Genomic DNA, 18,941 nt, shown 5'->3' on the forward strand with positions numbered 1-18,941 from the left:
TAAATAACACCGAAATTACACAATACAAGTCTCTTATATTTTAATGTGAAAAGCTTAATAGTCAAGACTTGCCCGGGTCCTGGTTGATAAGCTGGAAAAATTTCCTGCCTTGCATTTCTACATGCTTCCTCTAATCAGCTTTAGGGCGCCGTCTGGTCAGCGTGTGTGTTAGTGAAGCGGGATGATAAGATCGACGCTCAATGGTAGTTCTAGCGCGGTAAAACCTCTAAGTGCAAGGCTTCTGAACTGGCGCGCAGTCATCTCGTTCCCGTCAGATAACAGTGAAATTTGAGCGGTGACCATAACATTATATGGCGGAAAAATAAAGATAAAGGTGTAATGCATTTCCCTATGATACTTTCAAGAAATTTGTAACGGGTTTTTTACACCTAAAACTTCGAAAACATGTCTTTTAGCCATTTTATCTCAAAAGAACCATTAACAAATTCTTAAATGCTTTTCGTAAACAGACTCCAGTCGGATATATAGTATAGTTTGGAAATTGCGTAGGTTTTTCGTGGCTGTGCGCGGCACACGACTGTAGTTGCCATGCGTCACGCGCCGAGAATGTTGTCCGGCAGGAAGGGCGAGTATAGTTCATTTGCGGCAAAAATGAATACTTTTACGGCCCTGCTAAATTTTTCCATTAAATAAATTTTGAAGTTTCAGTGATTTTCCTTCAGAAATAATGTTGTGTAACTAACAAACAATTTGTATCAAAACAATTAACGGTAAATGGCTGTCGCGGGGGCCCTTAAAAATTTTTCATTTTACCAGAACTGGACTATACAAACCTGGCTTTAGTCGCACACAGTTTGGTGAAGGTGAGGAAGGATGTTGACAGTTTCACATGCCAAAGGACGTTGAAGTAGGAGGGGGAGAGAGACACGATGGTTTGTATGCCTGGGAGGGATGAACCTTGAAGTCTAGACAAGGGAAGGAGAGGTAAGCCGTATGACGTCATGCATCCGCCGCCTGTGCTGCCGCCAGCCTGTCTAGACGATATTCCCGCGCTCCCACTTACGTTGCACAAGCTACTGCTGCCGTATTTTTAAAGGAAATGTCCCATTATTTTTTTGTTATTCTCACATGAACATTATTGGAAATATTAAAGCCGACACAAAAAATACGCTGTGTGTTAAAGTTAACAGATTTTAATAATCTTTCATTTTGTTTTGTTTTAAATTTTTTTTCTTCTGATTTTCACATTTTGGTCAAAATGTCCAATTTTTTGACGGTTCTCGAGAATGTATTCGTAAAATCACTGCTTCGTTAAATCCGGGGTTCGTGACATCGGGGTTCTAGTGTATTTAACTACGGCAAGCAAGAAATCGTACATGTAATCTAACCAGTAAAAATAAACTGTCTATTGACATATTTTCTTTAGAGGTGGCCTGTAGGGCGACGGACTTGTCATGAAGGTTTAAAGCACAGCCGTCTAGCATTGTGAGTGACAGCATCCTGCCATTGTATGGCTGGTTTCTTAGCGAATAGCGGTTTGGGAAAAGGGGTTGGGGGGGGGGGGGGGTTGAAATCAACTGAAAATTTCGGAAAACATCTATTACGACCCCCCCTCTATTCCGACCCTATTCCTGGGAACCGTGAGGGGTCGTTTCAGAGAGGTTTGACTGTACGTTAATCACCGTAATTCGTAAATCAGTAACGTAAAAAAAGATTGTATTATGTAGTTTAAAAGTTATATTTGCATGCATTTTAATATTTTCTTTCGTTGCGTGAGTGATGTATTTTGCAAACTTAAAAACAATGCAGGAATCGGTCATGGTCGATTCCAAAACCATTGTATTCTGAATCCCACGATTATACTGGAATCGGTGGAACCGACCGATTCCGGAATCGGAATCGACCCATCACTAATTTTTATTATGTTAATGTTTGTGATATTTGCACTGTTTAAATAACCTATTAATAGAGACATGCATATTTCGCGATTGCGATAAAACGAATTTTTACGCGAATTTGAGTACATTTTTAAGAATAACGCGAATTTCTCACATTTTGGATAATAACGCGAAATCCTTGAATTTTCGGCGAACAGTCAGAACATTTTCCTCATTCGAACACGGCAATTCAATTTGTAAATACAGTAACAAACGTGAAACAACAAAAAACCAAAGATAACTACCCACACAGTGTATTTTATAACATGAAAAGTTGCTTTTATTTCTAAACATGTAACAATTTAAGCCTAGGCGTGTAAAAGTCCGAGTAATTACAGCAGGAGACAATCTAAAATGTACTAGGGAAAAACGTAAACTCACGAATATAGAAACGTAACGGAAATGTCGGAAATATTACGTGGCTGATCGTAACATTGTAAGTGCTGATACTGTATTTATGTCACAACTTAGCCGAAATACTGGTACGAGACATGAACTTCACAAGATAAAATGAGTGGAATCTTGGTAACTGTTTTATACGTATTATATAATTTCGGAAGTATTATACTGTTGACGCATATTTTTTAAACTAACCATTTATTTGTGGGGATCGTAAATTATTAATTATTGGTATCAAGACATCAAGATGAACGTAAACTTGAACATGTCACGGCAGCGAGTAAGCGGGTGCGTATACCAATAAACTGGTATTAGAACTGGACAAAACTGGTACACGGGAGGTGGAGCTTATATTTTTTTCCGCTAGGCTCGCTTCTATTGGCTGGCTGCTGATGGAAGGTCACGAGTCTGGGCGGAGCATTGAATGAGTTATACTGCGCATGCGCAGCTCAGAGAACAGACGCCGCACTGGGCCGCACTGTAACAACAGATGATCGAGTACAATGACCTTTCTCCGCGCAAGGCGCGCAATTGACGGTAAATTTTCATCAATTTGCGCCCCTTTTTTATTTATTTTTACTGTGTAATGTAGCCCGTTCTGAACGCGGCAGGATGCGACTGTATTTTAATTAACTTTAACGTATTTCTTACTTTTCCCTTTATTTACACTTTCCCGCTTTTTACACTTTTTTACTTTGTCCCCATGAAAAGTGCAAATAAGGGGTTTTGCTGTATTTTGATATTCGGCTCGCCTGGACAGTCGATTATCACGGTGTTTACAGCAGGTTGTTTCTCGAAGCGTTGTTCTCTTATATAGTCTTTAGCGTTGTTTGTCCATTGCGTCCATTTTTATTAACCAAATACCAAATTTAAAATGCAAACACGGTGACGATTCGTAACATTCTGTTGTGCGCAAGTTAAAGTTTAACGGGTCGAATTTTGTTACAGATAGTTTTCAACGTCTGTGAAATAAATTAAAGGTGTACAATTTAAAGGTCGGCTAAAACATTAGGCCTATTAAAATGCCTAAAGTGCCGGTAACTGCAAAACAGCGAGCCTCTGAATTTTCTCAACACGGACTTTATGCTAGTGATTCAACCACACTTTTTTGTCGTCACTGTAATGTCACCGTCTCTTGGGATAGGAAAGACTCATGTGAAAAACATGTAGGCAGTGAAAAACACAAGAAGCGTCTCTCTTCATTGCAAGGCTCATCTAGTGCGTCTGAACGCCAGTCGTCAATATCTTCAGCGTTTCAGACAGCAAAAAATAATGTCCAAAAAGACAAAAAGTTGGAATTTATAAAGGAAACAGCAGAGACCTTTATAAAGGCAAATATACCCCTTGAAAAGCTTGATGATCCTAATATCAGGGCATGGCTGAACAAATACATCGAAGGTGCTGGAGACATGCCACTTGCGAGAACAGTCCGTGAGAAATATGTAGGGGACATAGCCAAATGCAGAATTGAAGATGCCAAAACTGCATTAAAGGACAAAAAAATTGACATACTGTGCGACGAAACAACAGATAAAATGGGTAGGTGTGTATTTGTTGTTTTATTTAGAATTCTGAATCTTCAACAGGATAAACCAGAAATATTTGTTGCAGGAGTTCACTTTCTTGAAGCTGCTAATGCCACAAACTGTGTGAGGGCAATTTTAGATTCACTCAAAATGTACAATGTACAGTATGGTGATGTGCTCTCAGTAGTAACCGATGCTGCTCGTTATATGACCAAGGCTGTTAGTACTCTCGAAGTAATCCTTGGAGACCAGTTAACGCATGTCCAGTGCTGGGCACATAAGTTAAATCTAGTTGGCAATGTCTGGGTGAAAGAGTTGCCTGAGTTGAACAATGCTATGAGCAAAATAAAAAATGTGTTCAACAACACCAGGAAAAGAAGGCACCTGTATGCTAGCTTTCTTGAAGAAAAGCATGGAGAGAAACGTCCATTGTTCCCACTTCCTGTTGTTACTAGATGGAATTCCTGGTTCAACAGCGTTTTTTATGTAGCAGACTACATACATGACATTGTTGATTTCTGCAAAACAGATGAACTAAAGGCAACACAAAATTCAGGGGTTGAGTTTCTGTGTTCACTCACAGAAAATGACATTTCTCTCATTCTTTGTCAAGCTGTCTTTGTGAAAGAGCATGCCAAGAGCCTTGTAGAGCTAATACAGAAACTTGAAGGTTCTTTGTATCCAACTGCCCATTCACTATATGGGGACTTGCAAGGTATAAAAAAAAAATTTGAAAACATCACTCGTGGCATTTATTTTGAGGCAACCAGTAGAGCTTTGTCTAACATGCCCCCCGCTAAAGCTGCTGAAGCTAAAGTGTCCATCACAAGAACAGCAACACAAGCCCTTTCCAAACTGAACTCTCTCATGACAACTGACCCAAGTAGAAAGAGATTTGAAGCAATTCAAATTTTTAGTCAGGAAAGTTTGTTGCTTGCTAAATTAAACCCAGAAATGGTGCAGAAACTGAAAACTGTCCATAGTCTCTACTCCATAAGCACTGAAGAATTAACAGCTGGTTTTGGTCAGCTTCAGGACATTGTTACAAAACAAATGGAAACAGACAATTCAGTGGACGTAGTGAAGTCATTGAATGTAGTAAAGCTGTCACAGCCATTGTTTGCTTCCAGCTGCCTTGAAGCCATCTGGATGCCTTCTGCAAACGTTGACTGTGAACGATTTTTGTCCTCATATAACACAGTCTTAACAGACCGCAGGACAAATTTAAGTGAGGCTAATTTGTGTATCATGGCTACTTTTGCTTTCGAGAGCTAAAGTTTGAGGATTTTGTTCCATGTGTTTATGTCACTATTTTAGAGACTTCATATTTATTCTTGCTGGTTTAGGTACTAAAATATTTTCAATTACTGTATGTAAAAAGTGATGTGTAAATTCGATTGTAAATTACTGCTGCTAGTGCAACTGTACAATGCAAGAATGTGTCCAAAATTTCAAGGTATGCTTAGCTTAATTTTTTTAATTTATAGTGCTAAAACTATTTAAAAAATAACACCGCTTTTGATGTATGATAACACCACTTTTAAGGGTAAATAACAACGAATTTTGCTATAAAATAAACCCCAAAACTGCATGTCTCTACCTATTAAGAAATTTTTTACAACGTTAATAGTTAAGTCAAAACTGTGCGATAACTGTAAAATTACTGAAACGGAAAATTGAAAACAACCGGGAGAAAAGGTTCACTCAACATTATTTTTCCCCTTTCCTTCCATCATTTTCTGGTTAGAAACTCCTTTACTTCAAAAATGCAAAATACCTAAGAATTTTAAAACATCACATTATAAAAAAGTTGGTACTAAACCAGGTGCAAAGTACACAAAAGCATTTTTTTTTTCACAAACAAATAAGGCCCTCATTTTAAAAATACAAGATGCCACACAACAAAAAGAGCATTAAATTACATGTGTGCCAAATATTGACACTAGTAGAAAAAGCTTACATTGGAGATATATTTTCTTTTCAAAATTTGTTTACTTTGATCGAATAGGGCATAACACAAGAATCCATTCCAAAATGGTGTCCCAGTGTTTAAAATGTAAATAGCTATTTATATATTTTCGGTGCAGTGTAATTTTTAGGTAAAGTTTCAACAGTAAATCAAACCTGAAGAAAATTGTGTTAATTGCATTACAGCATGAAGGTTGGTACGAATTTTTACTATAGCATAAAATGTTACAATTTGTTACGTTAAAATAATAAATACTTTATAAAGTGCAAATACAAAATTTATAGGATGTAGTTTAGGTTCATCACATTAATAAGTCTACACTGTACAGTTACAAAGGTATAAGAATTCTAAGAAATAATATTGTCTAATTTTGATAAGATATAATTACAAATTGCAGCTTTATTAGTTGACAAAGCATGTCATTTTACAAATAAAATATTACTATAAACAGTAACCAAAAATTTGTTTCCCCTTTTTGAAAAATTAAAATTTGTACAAGTTGGTGCATTTTGGCTTTTTTTTTTTTTTTTAACGCAGTTCTTTACTAATGGTTAAGAAGTAGACCATGTCAGAAAATAACATGCAGGACTTACGCATACCAGGAACATTAACAGATGGATTTTCAGACATTCCTGGCATTGGCTGGTAGTCGTGTGGTCTTCTGATTTTCAAACTCTGTCCCTTGAAGTTTATGCCATCAAATGCCATTGCCTGGGTAGTTTCATCTATGGAGCGGAACTACACAAAAGAACATGAACACATATCTTAGGGGGTCAAGTCAAACATAATTTAGTCTCGTAACAGACCGTAGAGCTACGTCAAGTCAACTCTATAAATTCACAAAAGCAGAAGCTACCGCAGTCACATTTTATAACGCAATATCCAATTTCTTCTTTGTCATTCTTATAGGAAAATAATTGAGAGTATTAAAGCCTGCACCAATTATATGCTGCACATTACGAAAAAATATTTTTTTTTAAGATTTCATTGTGAATTTTTTTTTCTTCCGATTATTCATATTTTGGTGTCAAAATTTCTGATATTTAGACGGTTCCTGAGAATGTATTTGTAAAATCACTACCTTAATTAAACATGGGTTCGTAAAACCAGGAGTTTAGTTTATTTGCTATGACATTACTGTTGTAAAGTAAAATGGGTGTCTAGCCAGCAAGGTTATAATCATACTTTTTGTAAAAACAAAAATCAAGTTTTACTGTTGGCTGGTCAAATGGGATCATGTGGCATAATTATACTAATTTGTGAGTTTTGTGGAAAAATATCACGTGTCTATATTTCAACTTGCAGCCACAACATAAAAATATTTAGTGTTAAGTATTTTAAATTCCCACGATGCTTATTATTTTTAACAGGAATTTAAGGCAATAACCAATAGTTCATAAGACACAGATAGCACAATTTCTTAATAATCTTTTGTTTTAAATAGGATTTATCACTTGGAACAGAAAATCAAAACTGAGGAGCCCCTTCTAAATCAGAATCTATAGAGCCATTCCATTTCAATTCAGGCAGAGGCATGTCAGGTCACCATCTCGGATTTGCTTTAAAAAATTACAGCAGTTACAACCTGTTGAGACAATAAGTGTGCTAGAAGGATTTAGCACCAAATTTTTTTTTTACCCATGTACCCTTTTGAAGTTAGTTCAAAATCAAAAAAAGGTGGAAAAAAGTATGTTTTTCCTATGAACTGCATTTCAAAACTATTAAAAAGATTCCGTTGATTTTTTTTATTTTGTAGTTATTATATTGAACTACAGAGTGGTATAGTTCCTATGAGCCCCATGAAAATATCTTTAAGGGGAGAAAACTCAAAAATATGACCAAAAAATAATTTTTTTTTTGAATTTTCAAAAAAGGTTTTTTACATGGAATAATCAAATGTCATAAAAGTAATTCTGGCAATATATATATACACACACACCTATTACAGTAGTTTTACAGAAAAAATTGTTTTTAGTTCTATGATGCACGGAATTATTAACATTTAACTTTAAATTTTGCAAAATTTGACAAAAGTGACATTTTTGATTGACAATTACTCAAAATCCCAATTTTAAAAATCTGAAATTTTTTTATATTGTAGTCCTAACCTTTGTTAATAGCATGCACTTTGTTGGATAGTGTGTTTTTGTCTGTAACCATTTCTACAATTTTTTGCAAACGTAAAGTTATTACATTTTCTAAGGTCTGCACGTCCAATTATGTTTTGTTGGTCTCTAAATATGAGATATAATTCGTAACTAGTTCTGAAATTGGGAAATATGAAGGGGGAGTCCCCATCTGAATATTCCCAGGTGCTGTAAGGGGATAATTCCCTGGTGACAAGGGGAATTACCTACAGGACTACAAGGGAATTCCCAAACTTTTGCTGTTACAGTTGTGTTGTGTGTGTTGATGGGTGATGTTCAACTAGTGAACTAAATTACATCTGACTTTCATAGTAGAGATAATTAAATGTGTGGATTACATTAAAAGGCACAAAAAAAGTGTTGTTCAAAAGTAAATGTGTGAGGATGTGTAAGGTGAATGATTTAGCTGATGATCCTCAAAGGTTTGTGGATGTATATCTGTCTCAGTAAATAGAAATTATATTTTGTGTAGTAACCGAGTTACTTTTTATAAAAAAAATTTTTGGAACTTGCTAAAGAACCTGCAGAAGGAATACACACATCAGGGAATTTTATTCCGGAGGATGAACTTGTAAATGTTTTAAATAGCAGTCTCATCAAAACATTAGATGTAGGAGTATCACCACTGAAATCCCCTTCAGAGGTGAGATTGGATAGGAGAGAAGGTTATGCTAGGAAAAATAAGATCAAATTAGTCGATGAGTTAAAAACTGTAGCTGTGAACAAATTACAAGACATATCACGTGCATGTTTTAAGTGAGTCTGAAGATGCATTATCATATTACCTAAAAGATAGAAAGGATGTTGAAGGGAAGTCCAAGTAAAAAAAAAAAAAAATGTTATTTACATTAAAGATGGTAACGGTGAGAAAGTAAAAAAAGTTACAAGACTCATGACAAGGTCAATCAAAGAGACATACCAAGCATTAAAAAAATATACCCCTTCTATAAAAATGGGTCTTTTTAAGTTTTATGCCTTACGGCCAAGGTGGGTGAAAATTCAAACAGAACAGACTGTTCTTCTATTTACTCCAGGAACTTGCAACTAATTTGTGTAGCTCTTCGAAATATAACAAATAAAAAAAATTGAGGAAGAAGATCTACTGAAGAGTTTGTGTGACGAAACGAGGAATTAAGATTGCTGGCTCGAGGAGTGTGGTGACTGTCCTGGCACAGAAACATTAACTGTTGAAAATTTTGGCTTGAATGAAGGGGAAGAAGTTACATTTGCGATTTGGAAACATGGTGACCTTATGAAATAAAATGTATCTGTAAATAATTTTCTGGAACATGTAAGGCATTGGGTTAAGAAAGCTAATTCTCACATTTACATTAGGAAAATACAAAAGGAAGGAATAGCTGAAGCAAGAAAATAATGCTCTTGTTTAACATTTTGATTTTGCTGAGAACTGGTCGGTTGTATTATCTGATGAAATCCAAACTTACCACTTGCAAACTGATCAGCTTTCAATGTTTACCTGTGTTGCATATTTTGGTGCGGAAATAAAAAGTTTTGTTGTAGTATCTGATGATACAGCTCAAGACTCTGCTCACATTCTCTGTGCTTTAGAGATTATAAAACTGGAAATTTCAAAATTTTGACAGTTAGAACTTTTCAGTTCAATAGTGTACATTACAGATGGGGCAGCTGGAAATTTCAAAAATAGGTTTCAACTGTATGAATTAGCCCCAAGTCTCCTCTTTGCAATGACATCGCACATGACTTTGTATCTTTATTAGATAATAGGATATTACACAAAACATAAAGGCTTGAAAATGTAAATTTTGGTACACGGCAGCGGCCATTATGGTCTGTAAAATCAAAATGGTGGCAGATAAAAATCAGTACCTTCAGGTTTGCACTGTCGAAATATGTGACAAAGTATCCTATTTTTTCAAAAATGGGTCGGCAACCACCCTTGGGTGATTTTTCATGGAATGATCCCGAAGTAAACTAGCTTCCGACTTGTGGCTTTTCTCACTGTGCTGACATGCAGGATAGCAGAATATAAACGATGGCTGAACAATCGGGAATGAAGGAAGCAAACAGCATTAAGGAAAGAGCAAAATTATTGTTTGTTGATTCATCACATTATTAATTCATTGCATTATTAATTTGTAGCACTGTATTTAATGCTACATAGTGCCGTTGTCGTTGCCATTGTGCAGGCACAAAATAAAATATCACGTAAAAGAAAAATCGCTACTTTGAATCCATTTTTGCAGTACTTCAAATCATGCAGTAATTTACTGGCATTGTAACTTCAAAACCGTGTCACTTCTTAGGGGCAGATGTATCTGTATTTGTATGACATAAAATTGGATTTATTAAGTTCTGACCAAAATCATCCCCAGAAATATGAATACTGGACTATATAATGCCATTAAAACAAAACAAAAAATTATATTTAAATAACAACATTTTGTAACTGGTAACATCTTGCATTGTCTGACTTAAATAAACCTTAAGAATACACAAGAATATTACCTCGAGGAAAGCGAAGTTTTTGTCCAGATTGATCTGACAAGCCAGAACAGGGTTTCCGGCAGCTTGAGCCAACCCAGACAGGTGCATCTGCTGGTTGAAGAACTCCATCATTTCTTCCTATAAAAGAAAAGTTATAATTTAACAACCACCACATCCCTAACAGCACATCAGAAATGCCCCTGCATGCTTCTCTATCTACTTACTTCTGTCACACCAAAAGGTATGTTCCCAACGTAAAGTCGTCGAGCTTGCCTTGTTATCGTTGAACCAACCACAGGCACAGCCGCCTGAGGCGTGTCTGCAACTATGTTGGCAGGAATCTGACCAGCAGCTGGAAACCACAGGCAAACAAGTGTTAAACAAAGCATGATTATTGTAAGTCACAACTTTTTTGTCATTACGCACTCCAGCAAACACACCTTGCATGGCCTTGTACTGCAGAGGTGTGATATGTTCGAACCCTGGAGGAGGAACATCCCAGTACAGTGAAGGCTTTCGTCTCCTGGAGCGTTTCTCTTTCCTTCCCGCAGACCTGCAGACAAACAATGCAAAAAAACTTAAACCCATTCAAATAACTATTACTTCACAGTTTTCCCCAAAACAGAAATTTTTCTTCTTTTCTCTTATAAATTTCCCCTATAAGCCTTGTGTTTGAATAATTAAGCTACTTCCAAATGGTGATTATTACCAATTTAAGTAAATCATGGTGCCAACTTTAAGACCCACTTATAAGTTCAGTCACGTCGAAACAGGTGCAAATAGCATTAACATGCCGACAAAATAGTTTTGTTGATTTTTTTTTTGTTCAAAGCCCAGAAGTCATTCGTAAGAGCAGTAAAAAAGTACTATTTATCTTTTGGAATCCCTCTTTTTGATTAGCATTAGGAAACATATGTGCCATGTCTAGCCTAGATTGTGTCTTTTATCTAGACATATCTTATTCTCCCTCTTACCCACATGTATTCTCCCTTCAACCCATATTCGATGTAACCACCCCAGCTTACTGCCTTTTCCTTGGATGGTTGGAGGAAGTCAAGCAAGCTCTGGGTTCCCCAGCTGCATATATTTCTTATGGCCTACACCTTCAGAGGAACAGAGCTGCCAACCTCAAATCACACCCATCAGTAATGGCAATTAGGTATATGAAAAAAGTACGCGTAAATCATGCACGATAAATTTTTCCTGGGGCATTATAACACACTCACAAGATAAAACAAGGACAATAATATGCAAAAGAAAAAGAAAAATATGAATACAATGCAAATTAATGAATAAAAAAATTTATTAGAACAATACAATCATCTGAATATGTAAGAAATATTAATAATTTTACTGGATATTTTGAATCTTCAATTCAAAGTATTCAAAGTTAAACTTTAAAACAACTGTCTTTTTATTTGCTTCTTTTATCCTGATTGGATAAGAAATGTCATCTAAACAAACATAAGGACTTGAAAACAATAACTGTGTTCGTTACTTTCGTTTCTTCAGATGTAGTGAAAAAACGAAGATTTAGATTTATTGCTAGTCACTGCTTTAAAATGTTCTGCATGTTTCTTTGATTCAATATGCCCTCTACAGTCATCCCTTCCACCATGTGCAATCGAAAAGTCACACGTGCATACATTACAAAACCGTGGCGTTCCAAACATTTGAAAACGACAAACATGGCCATTCTTTTGAATATTTAAGTCAAAAGTTCTGAAGACCTGCGCGTTTTTTTTTTTCCCCCCCAGATGCACATTATTCTGTCACACGCTTCATTTCTACAACTGGCACTGAAGAACACAACACTATCGAAAAACATAAAAAAATTTCACGTCTGTAGACACGTCAAAAACCGGACAAAAACACTATGATGAAAAAAATGGCTTTCAAGAAATAAATTAACACAACACAGGTTAGCCATTGTGATGTAAGTAGCCTTCAAACGATAAGTCCGAGAATATGTACTAGTTGTATCGTACAACGGACGTAATACCATCCCATTATTATTTGAAAACACTAGAATTAATTTACTTATTTCGACAGTACATCGTACATGCTCACACTTACTAGTTCCGTTATTTTAGCAACCAAGCGATGTATTCAAACTGCGTTCACGAAACACGCACAGCAGAAACGGAATTTTCTCCGTTACCATGCAGCACAAAGCCTCGTTTCCGTAATAAACAAGCTATGTTCCGTAATTCCGTAATTCGGGGTTAAAATCCGTAATAATTACGGAAAATCCGTAATGGTTGGCAGCTCTGGAGGAATGAGGTTATATTTTAAAAATTATTGAGATTCTAAAAGATATTTTTTTGGATTTGTTATGAAAACAAAACAAAATTCTTAATATAGGCTCACCACTCTTGTTGAATATGAAATAAAAATTGACAAACATAGAATACTCAATTTGTAAACTGATAAATACCTGTAACAATAAAAAATATAAAAGTAATATAGAAATTTATTATGTTAATTCATAAATTTAAAAATTCCATCTATACATAAAATATTCCTGTACTTTATATCTTATAATACTACAAGTATTGAAAAAGCCACTCAGATCTCACGATGCAATTTTACAATCTTCCCCTATCACAGCAGGAAAGGAGGTGTGGCAAACCAAACTGTAACCCTTGAATTTGCCTTACATGAGCAGCAATAGCCAAATCAGGAAATTTACTTGATCACTTGCTTGCTCACATAATAAATACATCCCAGCATTTAGAAAATTGGTTATCTGAATTAATTTAAGTCAGTCAACAATATTATTTCTTTCATGGGAGTGATGCAGCTGCAAATTAATGTTTTTGCAGGAGAGACTGGGGTCGGTACATGTTCTTTTCCCTTTTTTTTGCTTTACAGATATAAGTGTTTCATATCTAAGTGTTTAGCACAGACGGCATCTTGGCAATGCCCTTATATTTGAAGTTATTTTGTGCTGGAACTAGAGATACAGCAGCTCAGTGTACAGTATCTCACACACCTCTGGGGCATTCCCACAATGAATCACAGTGCTGCTGTCATCCCCGACTCTTCCAAAGAATGTCATATGCTGGACTACTGTAGTATCGAGAACGACACAAAGCTGACTATTCAGGTGTTCAGGAAGGCGGCGGAGTAATCGTGGTTGTCAGCATCACTGACATTTGCAAGTGCATTTAGCAGTAAATTTTTTCACTCACATTATGCTAGCTTTAAGTTTTTCAGTTACAGACCTATAAGTTTATGACTAACGTCTTATTGCAGTTTTAACTTTCATGTAGCTGTATCCTAATCAAAAAGGACCTGTTTTCACAGAGCAGAGCTATAGGACTAGATACATGGAGGGAGAGGCAGTGACTATCACTTTCATAGAACTCTAGATAATGTACATAAAACACACTCACAGCACACAGATAATTTACATAAAACACTCACAGCACACGAGATAATGTACAATAAACAGTCATCATGTAATTTGAAGTAATAGGATATAATATTTTCTATGACATTGATTTTATATAAAATAAATACTTCAATAACACCGACTTTTTTTTGGCTTGGGAGTTGGAAATTGATCAGTTGGAAATGAAATAGGTAATAACTTTATTTTAAAATGAGGTTAATCCACACCTGCAAAACTTTTCTGAATAGATCAGATTTAAGCCTCTTCAACCGATTGTAGTCGGCCGTCAACCTATTGCCAATTAACAAAATCAGATCTGTACACTTCAAAAAAGGCATTTCTGCTACACTAGTCCAGATAATGTAACTCCCACAGACAACAGCATGTCCACTGCATTTAGTGACTTTTACTTAATTTTTTTTCACCATCCAACATATTTTCATGTTCATTATACATAAAATATAAACATTTGTTAACACTCACATTAAAATTTAAAGCAATGAACAATGTTAAGGTGAAGAAATATCAATTCAGATTCTATAAACAAAAAAAAATTATAAAAATAAAATTTTGTTGCCTTTTTTAATGAACTTTACTTTGATTCAGGACGTAATTGACCAAGTGAACACCAAGAAGAACTAGATCACTCGCCAAGAGCTCCACCTACCCGGACCTACTCCGCCTGTCCCGCGCACGCTTGTCTTTACTTCTGGAGCGGGAGCGCTTGTCCTTGCTGCGCGATCGTGATCTCTTCCTGTGTTCTCTGGAGCGGGATCTCCGCCGCCTGTCCTTGTCCCTGTCTCTGTCCTTCTCCCGATCCCGCTCTGCAAGACAACACTCACCATTACGATCTGCACGTACACACTTCAAAACAAGGTGGCTACACAACTTCTAAAAACTATCTCTTAGGAATTTCTTAATCATGTGCATCAACTGACTGCAGCTTTCTACCAAAGAAATAAAACTAAACAGAGACTGTTCGAATTTATACTCTTAGCAAAAAATTAACTAAAAACCACAAAGATGGTAATTATATTGCCTTTAAATCTTTACATTCAAGAAGTATTTATAAAAGCCTATAGAATTATTTAAATGATCAGTTTTCCCATTTTTTTTAAATATAGATAAATATGTGTTTTAAAGTGAATGAATTAACCAAAACTTAGTCTCATGCATTGAGGTGAAAAGGGAGTGAAATGGTGAGGTGAAGCATGAATAAACAAATAATATGAGAAAAAGAGAAGCACCCAGAGAAAACAACCATCTTACTGCAAAGTCTACCATGTTTCATACTTGCCATTAATCGGTTGTGACCTCTCTAGCAAGTGATCTGGTCACAAAAACTGTGACCCCCTGAGATGGAGGACCAAAAGAATATACTTGTAGGGAAAACAGGATTCACTAAATATATTTAGGTTGAAAATTTTTGAACCAGTTCAACCTATGCTGCCCCCTGTACAGTGTCTACTGAAAATGAGTATTTAGGAACCATGTTCAAAAATTTTGCAGCAATAACAGGGTTCAAAACTCCTTATATAAACAAAAGAGTAAGACTTTTCAAAACTTTTGGGAAAAAAACTTAAACGAACACAAAAACCACTCAGCAAAAACTAACTACAATTAATTTAATTAATTTAGGTAGTCAAAGATATACTTTTTCTTAAAAATACTTCACCAAAAGTCTCAATTATTCTTGCAACTAATAAGCAACAGACAATGTTTAAAAAAAAAATTATAACTACAAAATTTACAATAGTGTGCACAAAAAATATTTATAATATATTCGCTTTAGGGTAAATTTTCATGTTTATTTTTCATTAACAGTCTCTTAATTGCATAGCACTCGATAAACAAACCAATATTCTGGGAATATTTTGCTTTTATTTTTTGTATTTGCACAAGACTTTCAAAGACCATGTGTACCTTGTCTAATGTATGTGTGTGCAAAGTTGAGCACATAAGACCACATCATAAGCATGAACCCAGAGCTGCCCAAGACCAAATATGTATGCAGCAATGCATTTTGAGCATCCTCACATGGTTATTTGCAGCTCAACTAAACTTGCACGTGGGAACAAAGAGAAGCCAGTACAAGACTGCCGACAGCCAGGTCATCTCTGCTACGAAAAGGGGCTTGTGTGTAGAACTAAGAATAGCACTGAGGCGCAATGACGCACACAAACTCGCCTTCTGGGCAGGCAGCAGCACAAGCAGTGTTACTGGAATTATAACTCAACAACTGCATTTTAAAATTTAGTTATTTTTTTTAATTTGTTAATTTACATTGTAAGAATAATCAATTGCGCGAGCACAAAATAACTTACAACGAAGCTTATTCTATGATCTTACAATTGCTGATAATCTAAAGTACATGGTGTGCTTCAATGGCTAATTATTGCTCTCTGACCCATAATAAACTGTAAGTACTGAAAAGTATTGTATTCAACATTTTTATAAATTAATCATTACCTAAAAGGGAAAATGGATGAACTCAAATTCATATAAAGTTTTAAGGCAGTGATGGTCAATTCAGTGGCACGTAATTGTTCCATTAAGGGTTAGGCAGTGACCCACCACTATAACAAAAAATATTTACATAACAGCTTAATTAACTGAAATAAAACAGGGCCTGAGACTTTTTGAAATCATTTTAGCTTGAAAATAACACTTTTAAGTGCTTTAGGTGAGAAAGTTTTATTATTCAATACTTCTCAGTAGCTTGTAGTAATTTTCATTCAAAAACATAAATGGCATGAAATGAATGATTTTAATTTTTGTTTTCAACCTACTCATCAATTAAATTATTTTACTTTTGAAAATTTAGTTTTAAGACTAGCCAAATTTGAAAAGTGTGGTTTTGTTGATACCAAAAAATATATTAGAAACAAACAAATTGACACATTACATGATATAATTATTTTTAATTAACAATCTTTATTTAAAGTTTAGCCAACCCTGTTTTAAGCATAAATTACTGTATGAGGTAGCATATTAGAAGTTACTTTTAACAATTAATGTGCAGACAATGTAATAGTACGTTGTGGATTACTTATTTAAATGGCGAGCGACGTAATATTACATTTCCTAAGTTTCAGCCTTGTTTATATGACTGCCGCAATATTATTGCATTTCAATACTTGAAAAAAATTCTCTAGTCTCTACAGTTAACACTAGATTGCAGAAAAAAATGGCTGACGATTTTAGGTTGTGGATATTAGCAGTAAGCAGTTGACAATCCAGTGATTCAGCCTGCATTTCAACAAGTCGGGACATAGATTTTTTGCTGAATTGGATGTTTGTATCGCTGTCAAAATGAGTAATATAGATTTGGATTCATCAGAAAATAAATCAGTAAATAACTCTGGTGAAGATTCTGACTTTAATGTAAATACAATCTCTGGCAATTAAGTTTGCCTTTTTTATACTTTTATCAATTAAATAAAAATTTTAGTTTACTTTTAAAATAACATTGCAATCATTAGTTTGCATTCAATTTTTTTTACATTTTCTTATTTTTTTTATCATTAGCAGCGATTCAGACAAGAAAACTTCAGACAGTGACACTGCACCTTTGCATTGTACGTCTCAGAATACAGTCCAGCAAGATAAAAGCTAAATAGATGGTTTTCTGTGGACAGTTCCATACATTACAGTTTATACAGGTTTCAGTGGTCCTAAAACCAGTATTTCACTGGATGAATCCTGTGAAGGGCTAGACTCTTGAGTACTTTGTGGACAATAATGTCACACAAATACAAAGAAACAAGCCAATTTATACGCCTGCCAAAAATTTCAAAGGTTTGCTCTGAAGGTAAACTTTCTGTCAAATCACGATTTAGGGAATGGAATACAGAAACCATGAATGAAGTAAAAAAGGTTTTTGGCCACTTTTTGTTTGTCAGACCAGAATCAGGCAACACTGGATAAATGACACTTTTTTAATGCAGTTTTAGTCCAAATGCCATGCAACATGACAGGTTTTCGTCACTGTTCATCATTGTTTCACATACATAACACAAAAGACAAACAAAAAAAAAAGAGAAGCTGATCATGATCCACTCTACAAGAAAGACCATTATTGGATGTTTTGAAAAGTAAGTTAAAAAATGTTTTCATCCTGGGCAAGGCTGTTACAATTGACAAAGGCATTTGTCCATTTAGAAGAAAAGTAAGTTTCAAAGTTTACAAGTCACAGAAGCCCAACAAGTACGGAGTATAAATTTACAAGTATCTGATTCTAAAGAAGGGTACATATGCAGTTTTGAAACATACAGTGGTAAAAATAGAAACACTGGCCATTCCGCAACTGCTTTTGTATAAAATTTGGTCGAGAATTTAGGTGATTACAAAGTTTACGAGAAATTGTTTAGCTTTTAGTCTCTACTGTTTTAATGGGAATTTAATTGTAAGTTTAGTTATATGTATTTTAATTCAGTGTCATTTGTTTGGAAGAAGTTTAAATCAATTTTAAAAAATGTATAATCTTTTTTATGAGGCTCATAATGAGTGTTAATACAGTTTGGTAAAGCCACAATTTGTCGAATCCTGATTGCAAGAAATGCTAGAAACTATGCAGGCGGTAAATTTATTAATAAATCATTTTATAAATTTTCATTTCACTTTACTAATTTTGAGCTCGTATATGTTTTAGACCTATTGACTCGGTGTTTGACTGCATTATGGAAGAGAGTTAATTTCACTAAAACCGGGAACTCAGTAATACTTTTGAGGATTTGGTCAAAATTAGATAATTTTGATCATTTTTGGTTTATTTACGCTCCTTAATGGGTATCACTGTTTCCCATGCCTCCTCTGAAAAGGGAGGGACTGCAGTGAAGTTTTAAATATTTACAATTACAAATAATAATTGACATGGTGTTTAAAAAAAATAATTAAAAGTTTATTTTCTATTACTGAAGAGCACTATTATGTATTAGAGTATGCTGGTATTGGTGTTATTAGTCAATAAAATAAAATAATTTTAAGTTACTTATATTTAACACAATAAATATAATTAACAATAATTCTCACATAAACTAGGTGCACTTTTCAAAAAGTGATAAAAGAACACTTGGTGATTGAATTCAAACTAGCATGAAACTTTAACATCACCACACTTTGAATTATGTAACTTTGTAG

The 18,941-nt window shown here is 35.0% G+C and overlaps 1 protein-coding gene across 14 annotated transcripts in view; it reads right to left on the bottom strand.

The window, feature by feature from the left end:
* The window catches only part of LOC134531716 (splicing factor U2AF 50 kDa subunit), a 92,421-nt gene that overhangs the window by 68,546 nt on the left and 4,934 nt on the right, over positions 1–18,941 (bottom strand). For 8 of the 14 annotated variants that reach the window (XM_063367541.1, XM_063367548.1, XM_063367549.1 and 5 more), the window contains 5 exons: positions 14,470–14,626; positions 10,846–10,958; positions 10,630–10,757; positions 10,427–10,543; positions 6,392–6,530 (listed from right to left, as the gene is read on the bottom strand). In XM_063367541.1, the coding sequence (XP_063223611.1) occupies positions 6,392–6,530; positions 10,427–10,543; positions 10,630–10,757; positions 10,846–10,958; positions 14,470–14,626 (654 nt within the window). Of the gene's footprint in view, positions 1–6,385; positions 6,531–10,426; positions 10,544–10,629; positions 10,758–10,845; positions 10,959–14,469; positions 14,627–18,941 lie in introns of all 14 variants that reach the window. The other 6 variants (XM_063367538.1, XM_063367546.1, XM_063367540.1 and 3 more) reach the window with 1 other exon arrangement.

Source organism: Bacillus rossius, chromosome 5 (genome assembly GCF_032445375.1).
Source record: "Bacillus rossius redtenbacheri isolate Brsri chromosome 5, Brsri_v3, whole genome shotgun sequence".
NCBI lineage: Eukaryota > Metazoa > Arthropoda > Insecta > Phasmatodea > Bacillidae > Bacillus > Bacillus rossius.